The sequence below is a fragment of the Scatophagus argus genome, chromosome 16, assembly GCF_020382885.2.
Source record: "Scatophagus argus isolate fScaArg1 chromosome 16, fScaArg1.pri, whole genome shotgun sequence".
Lineage (NCBI taxonomy): Eukaryota > Metazoa > Chordata > Actinopteri > Scatophagidae > Scatophagus > Scatophagus argus.
This window is the reverse complement of record NC_058508.1, coordinates 19,793,120-19,803,903: the sequence shown is the minus strand read 5'-3', so window position 1 is coordinate 19,803,903 and position 10,784 is coordinate 19,793,120. Positions and strand designations below refer to the sequence as shown.

The following is a 10,784-nucleotide window of genomic DNA, read 5'->3' as shown; positions in this document are numbered from 1 at the left end:
GCACGCACCCGCACGGGAGCCTCCCTTCCACAGCATCAACACGCTATTGTACACTAAAAATGCGTCATGTATTATACATTAATGCTTCTCGACATTTTGTTTTGGCTCAGAATTGATTTCATCCTACCACAATCCATTACACCGTCTCTATTACTCTAAGATGTTTGTTTGTTTGTACTTTTTAGAAGAAGTTACAGAGAAGTAGCGAACAAATAAACTAATTAAAAACGAGTAAATCAAGTCATCCCCTTTATCATAACGGGGATGGGATGCTAAATTAACAAACTCTCTAAATGAAAACGGCGGTATAGAAACTGTTTCACGTACTGCTATATTTTAGTTTCAGCAGTGGGTGGCGCTATGCTCCTTAATTAAAATCGTTTTCTAGCACTTGGGTTGTGTTTATATCAAAATCCACCAACAAAACACAAGCACACACACGAACACACACCTTGCATTAGACTCACACTGATTATATGCGGCATTTGTTGATGTGTTAGACAAAATAACAATTTTAGAGCTCAAATTGTTTTATTCTGTTTGGACAGAGTTTAAGAGGCTTTATTTGGAGGATGTGAGTCACTTCTAAGCTCTCAATTTCATACCAGCAGGCATGTAAATGTTGTGAGGATCGCCATGGAAAACCACAGAAACAGGGACACCCAGGCACGTTGGAACAGTGTCAGGTTCGTCTGAAAGGGAACTCCCATATACAAAGGCTTAGACACACAAATGCTATCCAGATGGCTGTTGTAGCATCTGAAGACAAGTTTCCACAAGAGTACAGAGAAGGGTAACCCTTTGCACTATGAGTAAACAAAGTCCTTTGTCTCCATGGCAATCCAGCGGCGGTGAACTCCCCACTGCCATGCATGTCCAACAGCCACATCAAGGAACACATGTGAGCGGTTAAACAAAATCAGTTATGTAAGACCATGAGTCAGAGCTACAGCTGGCACACGCTTTCATTACGATGTACAGTATGCACAGTGACAAAACACATAAACAAGATCAGTTATGGAAAGAAAATCATGGAAACGCAGCCTCTCCCCGAAATGTGACTCATGTGCAAAAATCATCGCCAGCAAAGCCATGTAGAATATATTAAATAATTTTTATTAAAAATTACAAAAAAATTAACAAACTATACATGACACAATTCTCACAATTCTATTCTAAAATATTATTCTTTAAATTACTGAAAATAAAACATATAATATAACGGTCGAAGTCCATATATTGTACTTACATTTGCTTTCACAAAGCTGCTAACGTATGTGCAAACTGAACACTTTAGGACGTTTCATTTATAACTGAGCTACAAATGCTCGACTTGCATGTTACACAAATGAAAGAGTGAAATCGGGTGTCTTTTAACACAATAAATCCCACTTGATTCCTTTATATCGACCCCCAAAAGCAGGTCACACCTTTAAACACACATGTAGTCCTGCACGCCCGGCAGCCTTTGACGTGCGCTGCCGTGCCTGAAGTCACATTAAGTGTCTTTTGGGTTATCCTGAGGGAACGTGTCAACCCATTTCTGCGTGCGGGCCTTACACTGCTCCCAGTCGTACAGGGGGCGGTACTCGAAGTGACGCAGGGCCTTGTCTGTGCGGACCGTGAAGGAGGTGCTCGCCACGGCCAACGTGTAACGGTTCAGCAGCGGGGTGAAGTTGTACACGGGGCTGAGCAACCAGCGGAGCAGGTCATTGACCATGGCCAGGAACCAGAGGAGCAGTAAGGGAATGCGGACCCTTCGGAAGTTAAACGCGGAGAGGAAGAGCATGTTGAAGTCCTCGTAGCTCTTGTAGGGCGAGTCGTCGTAGCAGAAGAAAGCTTCACCGCCCACCGTCTGCGGGCGCTCTCTCAGCGCTCGGGCTGCGAGCACATGCATCCAGGCCACGTTGCCTAAAAAAACAGAAAAATGTAGTTGAACATCAGGAGGGACGAGGGAAGAAGTACTTCAGACATCTACCTTGGTGCAAATCCCTCAGCAGTGAAATGCACTCGAATGCCAAAAGCAATCAGTGTGAGGGATGATTTCTTGTTGTTCTCGCCACTGTTGTGTCAAACCCTTTCAAATTTCTTTTTACTGAGTTATTTTTGGGTTTTATGACTTGCAACAAACACTGTACGAGGCTGACAGACTTAAAACGTGACTGATGAAAGAGGAGATGAAATGGAGTCAGTCCGAAGGCAGATTCCTCTCTGTGCCAGATCATGGGCATGTGGCTGATGTATGTTTAATCTTCTAAATGTCGTCTAATCGTGGCATCAGGCACCGTCAACAAGCTGGGAATGCGGCTCGACAAACAATGATCTTTCTCCGGAATCGCTCAATGGCGTGTTTAAAAACAGCATCTGGCAACTGCTGCATATTATGCCTTTATATGGTGCTGTCAGGTAGGTCTGTTGGTGTGAAAGTCTTTCGCAAAGTGCCACACTTGTGCAAATGTGCTCAGTTACTTAATTCGTCTGACCACATCACGCTGACCTCCGCTGTAACGTCAGCATGCGGTCATTTGCAAAACAGACGTGTCTTATGTACCAACAGTGAACTTGCATCCTCAGAAATGTCAACACCTGGAGGGAGATTCATTTCATGATGTGCACGCGCTTTAAGATGAGTGCAGACTGATGATATTCGCATGGCATCATCATCACAAGCAAGAAACACAGGCTGGAGTATTCCTGCTGTGTCCACGTTTTCATGAACAGACTTTGTGATTTTCACTCATGGACGAGCAGCTTCTCAGGAGTCAGCAGTCGCAAAGGCAGTTCTGCGAAATGCAGAGGAAGTGCCTTTGCATGACAACTGCACTTCTGCTTTTAGGGCTGCTGTGAACACAAGTCATCATCAGTCTGGCTCACTTTAAGAGCCAGAAATAGTACAGAGTTCTTTATTTATTTATTTTTAGGATTCCAAGGCTACATTTAGGATCTCTGACGTGTCCTTAAAAGCACTCACAACAGTCATTAGCCTTACCTGCATAGACCCGTCCGTGTTCAGAGTTTTCTGGCACGCCCCCGACGATCACGCCTCCCCTTTGTACGCCCTGCTTGTAGAAATCCTTAATTAGCTCGTGCCCCTCGCCGTAGATCCCCGTCGGCCTCAGGGAGCACGTGTACAAAGACTTTCCGCCCTTCACCTGGACAGGAGACAAAAGAGTTCAGGGTTCAGGAGAAGTAAAGCATTCACGTAGCGGGGGTCAAAGGGTAGGATTCTGTGGATTATTATGAATGCACTATTGGCCGCAACAGCAAGACCACAAGGTGGGTGGGGTGGTGGTGGGGGTGGGGGTGTCCATCATTATGTGGCCAAGTTGCACAAGAGATTCCCTCATGTCTTTTTCCAGGCTGGAATCTGAGCGAACCTACTTGGCAAACATTTTCTTGACCGTGTCAAGATCAACATAATGCAATACAGGATCGAATATTCAGCAATTTCCATTACATCAGCATAGTTTTATGATTCTTATTTCAACACAGTTGTTAACTTATTAGTTCTCTCAGTGTGCTTGTAAACAGTTAAAATGTGCATTCGTTAAAATGAAAAGAGCAGTGGCTTATGTGTGAAGTGAACATCGTACAACATAGCACACCTTGGCGCCATTCGCTTCGAGCGCAATCTTCTCCGCCTTCGCCTTGCTCTTCGGGTAGGCCATGGCATGCTCCACGTTGTAAGGTGTGTCTTCGTTGCCCCTGTGGAAAAAAACAAAACAGTGGAGCAGTGAGAGGAGGGCTCGGGAGAGAAGAGAGTGTTTTCTTGACCCTGCCACATGTATGAAAGGAATGTGTTTAAATAAGGCCAAGTGGAAAACAGCGGCTCAGAGAGGAAAAGTTGCGCAGAACGGGATAAAGAGACAGAAACGTGGAAGAAGGGGGGACCGGGGACCGTACTTGTTGTTTCATATTCTCACATGTTTTTTATTTGAAGTGCTTGGGCGGACAGTAAAGCAGACAAATGTTCATTCTTACTATGTGATTCAGTCGTGTGACGAGAGCGCAGAGGGAGTGCCAAAAATTGTTCTGAGGTACAGCTGTGGTCATTTACGTGTCAAGCCAAGCACACCCACACCCCCACACACACACACACACACACACTATCTGCAAGAATGTCCTGCCTCGTGGCGGCGGACGACCACTGGACGTTTGGAGAGATAAGATCCGCATCATTTACTGCTGCTTGTGCACAGTTTGTTCGTCCTTTCAGTAAATTTCTCGGTGGTTTGGATTTCTCAGTGTGTTTCAATGGAACTGGATTGACTTCTGTTCAGAGTGAAGATCAACCTCCTCACCAACAAGAAAAAACTTGAATGAAACTGGTATGAATGTTTACACTGTCGTCAAGCTTGCTGTATTGTTCCATGGCAACCGACACAACTTTTTCAACAACTGTGAAGACTTATGTTAACTCGAATCTCCACACGATTTTTATTGTATGTTCAAAACAATGGCTGTCAAGGGCTTCCCTGAAGTAGAAAACACAATAGGAGAAACCCACCCACACACACAAGATATTTTTATCGATATCGGTATGCCGATCTGACACATAATACGCACAACTATATTAAACACGTGCCCTGCCCTGACTTCCCGTGAAGGGAAATCTTAATGCTTCAGCACACCAAGACATTTTGGACAATGCTATGCTTCCAACTTTGTGGCAACAGTTTGTTGAAGGCCCTTTTCTATTCCAGCATGACTGTGCCCCAGTGCACAAAGCAAAGCTCCATAAAGACATGGTTGGATGAGTTTGGTGTGGAAGAACTTGACTGGCCCACACAGAGTCCTGACCTCAACCCCATCCAACACCTTTGGGATGAACTGGAACGGAGACTGTGAGCCAGGCCTTTTGGTCCAACATCAGTGTGTGACCTCACAAATGCTCTACTGCATGAATGGGCACAAACTCCCACAGAAACACTCCAACATGTTGTGGAAAGCCTTCACAGAAGAGTGGAAGCTGTTAGAGCTGCAAAGCTGTCTGTGTGTTTACAATGAGACGTCATTAAAGTCCCTGTTGGTGTGATGGTCAAGTGTCCCTGGTGTTTGCGGAAATAGAAAACCAAAATTGTACTTTTGGATTTACTGCATAATTTGTTAGTAAAATAAATGTGACATGTGCATGCAAAAACACCTCTGGCATCTGCATCCCACACATACCTGCAAACAACCGCGGTGTAACACCACTCCCAAGACCCACATTGGACAAAAGCGGAGTGCTTGGAAACAGAGCGTGTGAGTTCACTCGCCTCTTATTCAGGAAAGAATGAAGCGCTCTCTTGAATTATAGAGACGTCCCAGGAGACGGTCAGTACTTAGAAACAGCTTTCTTTGACATGTCAGCAACAGTGGACTGCGAATGCAGCAGTTACCCTCTACCACAATTGGAAGTGGGGACACACTGTGAATTCGTACATCCACGAATGCAGCACTGAACTGCCATTCACAACATTTACATGTGTGATACATAAATTTGCACGAGTCAACAAGGTTATTCAAACTCATTAAGTAACACAGCGACAGGATCATGTCGGGGTAATTCTCAACTGGTAAAGCGAGTTTGAAGTTAAGGTCACAGGCATGTCACAAGCTGCAGGCGTGATGCAAAACAGCAGCTTCTGAATGCAGATGATAGATCCTGTTGCAGTGGCTCTTTTCACTTCACTTCACCCAAAACTTCAACCCCCCCACACCCACCCTCAGCACGATCATCGCGTGCTGCGTCTCCACCCGATCATATCTGTTCCGCACAGGCCTTGAATCTTCTATGGTGGCGCATTCAAGAGAAGGAAGGAGGATAAGCATAAGATAGGAAGCACAGCAACTGAAAGAGCCATAAGTATTTCTCAGAAAGGGAGTGTAAACTGCAGCCATGTGTGCTCAGTGAGGAAAGCATTTGGACCCTGACACTGGGGCAGCTGGATAAAGTTCAGAAATAAGTAAACAGAGAAGGATGTGGGGGTTTTTTTGATTTCTTTTCTTTTTGTTAGCTTCACCTGATAAAAGGGTCACCCTTGATGTTGGGACCGATCACTTCCATGCTGCTGGTGTAGACCAGGGTCTGGATGCCACACTCCACACAGGCTCTGATCACATTCTCTGTGCCTGAGAAGAGAGAAAACAGTGTTTTGTAAGAGAAGGCGTAACAAACCAAAATCTGTGTTTCTCAATACCGCAGAGACGCGAGGCTGAAGAAACCTGACCGTCTTGGAATCTTCTGAATCCTTCAGTTTATCGTTTAAACACTTATAAAATATTTTTAATTCTTCGTTTTGAAAATGCACTCCCCCCTCGGGGGAGGGGGGGGGTTGACTAAATAAAACACATGAGATATGAGATCCATATGTTTTCTGTTGAGCTGCGAGGAAGGACGCATGTTGTGGTCACTGCAAAGAGGAAAACCTTTTGTGATTGTTTCTAATACCTTTAAGGTCTTTCCAGTTTTCTCCTCCCAGTTTGGCAGAGAATGAAAAGAAGCCCTGACAACACAGTGCTGGAATCTGTTGCAAGAATGATTTTGGCTTGCTCTCTTAGCCTTGCACGCAGTAAGAAAATAGAAAAGGCCTCAGAGCTACAAACTGACAGCAACAAACAACTACGGCTGCACAGAAAACCTGCTGATACCAACACTAAACAGGATGAACGTGTTATTTATAGACTGATCAACTAATTACTAGTCTTTGTCTTGATGCTGATTCACGTGAGGACCCCAGTCGAGCTGCCACAGCTGGTCAATAAACTGATTATTCAATTGAAAGAAAATTGACTTTGATCAGCTAATTTCAGCTTTTGAGTGTAAGGATTTGCAGCTTTTCTTTGTCACTTATGACAATAAATAAAGTGTCTTTGGGTTGTGGACTGTGCTGGTTGGACATAAGAGTTTTTCTGATATTTTACAGACTAAATAATGATAACTACAATGAAAATAAGCTTTAGTTTTCATCCTTATCTCCCAGAGGACAGAAATGTCTTAGAAACAGATTGGCTTTGACTGCCAACAAACAAACCAGCCACTTAAACAGACAAAAGGTGCTTCTGGAAACCAGAACAATGTTCCCCGTAGTGCACCTTGTTTCGGAGGCTGAAGAAGAGGAAGCAAACTGTATGAAACATGAAGTAGTAAAAGCATGAAAACCCTCCGAGACCAACACATGGGAGATGGTTCCAAATTCTTGTAATACCTCTCAGCTGGAGGAATCCAGATTGAACCACAGTCAAGTTCAGCCCGGGATCCTCAGCTTTACTCAGGCGGACGGACCTTAACGGCATCGAGGTCCGGTGACTTCATATGGATATCTGATTTCATTCAGCTGAGTTAGGTGTAACGTGAACTGTGAGACTCCAGACAGACGTGAATAAGTCATTCATTCAGTTCGAGCAGCTGTGAGAGGTCTGTTGTTTTGGGTGAAAGAAAAAGAGCTAACAGCTAACAGAAGCACCTTTTGTCCGTTTGCTGAATCACTGCGGACTATTGAAGGCCAGACATCGACTCAGCACAACCCACGTAAACGCAAACCCAGACACAATCTCACACTTTGTTAATGTGGACAGCTTCCTCAGTGTGCATCCTGGTTAGATTATCATACCTGAACTGAATACCCATTATGAGTTTCATCTGACATGTCGCTATCGGCACCACCACAAAAATATGGTGTTTCTTTCCTCACATACAGGACAAGATCTGTGAATTCACACAGGCAGGATCAAAAAATCCCAGGAAATTTACTTTGAAATTTCTAACTCAAGTGTTGTGTACACACCCACACACATACACACACACAGGGCTGACGATATTCAATCATGCTTACATGGAAATGTTGTTATTGTCATGTTCCAGAAAAGGGAGGGAAGTTTTGCGAGCTTTTTAGGAGACTTTGAGGTTTTGTGCCAAAAGTGAATATTAATTATATATAACTTCTGTTCTTTTTTTCCCATAAGATTTACATTAGTGTCAGGCTGAAAATAAGCCTCTCAGACAGCATTTATTCAACCATGTGACGTAGAAGATTATAGGGCCAAGCAGTTCAGAGCAGACCAGCCAAGCCTCTCTTAAATCTTTAAACATGAATTTACCATAAACACTTTTGTGAACAATACAAAATACCAAATTATATAATAAAACCAGCCATTAAGCCAGGTTTGAGCGGATGGTGAGAGGAAGCATCTGTCACACCAGAAATGGGCAGCGTGACTGGCTGATGATGGACAACATTGTCTCAGTATTCAATGTAACTTAATTATGGTCACCAGGAGTGAACAGAAGCCCTTGAAAATCATCCAACGCAGGAGAAGGCTTCCTGTTTTCTGGTTTCCCACAGTAAAGCATTCTGAATCACGTGCTGACGTGTACTCCTCGCCCCCCCTCTTTCCTCGTAATGATCAGCATGACGGCTTTGATGAAGTCTCACCTGTGACGTTGACGGAGTGGATGAGGGTGTCTGGGATTCGGTGCCAAACGTCCACCAAGCTGGCCATGTGGATGACGACATCGACCCCGCAGGAGGCGTCCAGCACACTGCTGTGGTCTGTGATGTCCCCCTGAATGACCACCACCTTTGTCCGCTCTGAGGGAGGAACAGGAAGAAACAGTCAAAACGGTTTGATGAGTGATGAGAGATCAGGGCTGCTTTCCTCCGAACTGCACGGGAGTGTACGGTCACACTTTGTTCACCCAAACATTACAAAACCGCAGTTTTAGTTTTGGTTAGACAGGTGCCAACACTACCTCACTGGTGATCATTCATGAAGGTCTCACACCTGCGGTTTATCTCTGCTGGCCTGAACTCTCCTTGACTTTTGAACAGCGAGCTGAAACTGTGTTGCAATGCAGACACTCCCTCTGGAGTTTACATTCCCATCTGTAATTGAACTTATTACATGGATGCTTTAGGACACATGCTTTCACTAAGTCAAATTACATTCAAACTGCGCAGATAAGACCACACACAGGAGGACGACTCGCTTCCCTCGGGCCGTGAGGCTTACAAAGGGCGTCACTGAGGCCGATCTCTCTTGATCTCTCAAACTGCACAGCCTCAATCCTCTTGGTCAACAAAAGAGGAAAACTGAACAAAAGCCCTTTCCACTGTAGGATACTGGGGGCACATTCCTGACGCCTGATGAGCAAGCAAAAACGCCTGTGGTTGTTGAATGTAACGTGCTGTAATATTTTTTTTTTAAAAAGAAACCCTGCTTGAGTTTTAATTTATAATGTGGGTTTTGTTCCCCGCCCTGCTTCCATGGAAAACTCAGCACACCTTCATCCTGTTCTAAGTCAGATGATGTGATGACAAGATAAAATATCTTCATCCTGAGGCAGGATGTGCTGGGGAGTCGGCCATCCTGGCTTCACAGTCCAGCTGTCATCTCTACAGACTGACCCACAGTCCAGTCCTGACCCAGTGACCACACAGTGAGGGAAACCAGCGTCACAAAGCACTGCAGAAACTCACTTCAGCTGTACTGAAGCGGGCACACACAGGCAGCAAGACAAGTGACGTTTTCCATATCAGCAGGGTTCATTTGCCAGTATCACAGTGAGCCAAAGTCCAACGCAGGCTTCTGTAGTTGGAAAAATTGCGGTTGTTACGATTGTGCGTGAGAGGGGAATGAAACTTCTCATCGGGCTTCTCGAAGCGGTCGTGTTGGTTTTTTTGTTTTGTTTTGTTTTGAAAGATGACAGCCAAATTTAAATGACTTTTCACACACAACGCGGTTATTTTTCAAGCAAAAACACACAGCGGATGTTGTGAAGCAGATATAACGGCTGTCGGCACACCAAATCGACGGTTTTAATCAGAAAAGGTGTCGAGCTGCGGGCGGAAAGAGCAGCGCGGCTGTCACTCACCTGTGCTGAGCCCGTTTAAAGCCGGATCGGGACGTTTGTCAAACACTCGCACCTCCTCCAGATTGTCCTCCTTCTCCAGCAAAATCCTGAGCAGGTGCCTGCCGAGGAAGCCTGAACCTCCGGTGATCAGATAGACGAGCCCCCGCCGGTGATCAGACATGCTGCTGGATGTGAAGCAACCCGCCAGCCTCCCGTGAGGAACACTGAGACCTTCACGGCCGAGCAGACATTATGAGAGGGAGGGTTTTTTTTCAAACCTTTATTGACAGCCTGTGTGGGGCGTTGCACAGTTTTCCATAGTTACCCCAACACATCACAAATAAAGAGATGAAATTTTATTATCGGAAAATAATAATATTGGTTAAAAATGTAATTGAATGTTGGTAATAAACTAAAAACTAATGAATACAGGGTCTAAGAAGTCTTGCATTTATAAATCATTTATAAAGGCTTTAATAATCAAGCTTTGCAGATCTCGCAGAATGTGAGTGGAATAAGCTAATCTTTCACATCTGGCAAAGCAAAAGTTGTTCTCTTTAACTGCTTTTTAACTGCTGACCTATAAAACATAACTATATGAAGTAATTATTAAAAGCCTTAGCAAAGGGCATCCATAGTGAAACTAAACATAAATACTTTCCTCTGGCGTTTTGAAAAGTAAAAGTGTGTGCATTTCTGTGTGTGTACTGACTGAGCAGCCCTCAATGGGTTGAATTCATGTGCTGGACTATTAATATACTGTGGTAAGGCTGTAATAGTAGAGGGTTTGCATACGAGGCTGGTATGCGCTTGAAACTATAGCAGTTGTGTAACACTTGACCCACCAAACATGAGAGCAGAGTTATTTTTTCAGAGCCTCTGGAGTCAAATATTGACTCTTTTTTAAACTGACTTGCTGATGTAAAAACAGAAACTTAACACACTTCAG

At 44.4% G+C, this 10,784-nt stretch overlaps 1 protein-coding gene across 1 annotated transcript; it reads right to left on the bottom strand.

The window, feature by feature from the left end:
• Positions 1 to 1,095: 1,095 nt before the first annotated feature.
• hsd3b7 (hydroxy-delta-5-steroid dehydrogenase, 3 beta- and steroid delta-isomerase) lies at positions 1,096 to 10,096 on the bottom strand. The gene is made up of 6 exons (XM_046414387.1): positions 9,857 to 10,096; positions 8,418 to 8,573; positions 6,006 to 6,114; positions 3,606 to 3,705; positions 2,990 to 3,152; positions 1,096 to 1,911 (listed from the first exon to the last, which is right to left on the bottom strand). The coding sequence occupies exons 1-6, from the start codon at positions 10,014 to 10,016 to the stop codon at positions 1,499 to 1,501; spliced, it is 1,101 nt and encodes a 366-aa protein (XP_046270343.1). The 5' UTR covers positions 10,017 to 10,096; the 3' UTR covers positions 1,096 to 1,498.
• Positions 10,097 to 10,784: the final 688 nt, after the last annotated feature.

Bases quoted from the DNA above. Each gene is read 5' to 3' on its own strand.
- hsd3b7 (XM_046414387.1), bottom strand. From the start codon at position 10,016: ATGTCTGATCACCGGCGGGGGCTCGTCTATCTGATCACCGGAGGTTCA. The intron at 6,115-8,417 runs GTGAGACTTCAT...CTCTCTTCTCAG, and splicing joins CCACTCCGTCAACGTCACAG to GCACAGAGAATGTGATCAGA. The intron at 1,912-2,989 runs GTAAGGCTAATG...CTGTTTTTTTAG, and splicing joins ACACGGACGGGTCTATGCAG to GCAACGTGGCCTGGATGCAT.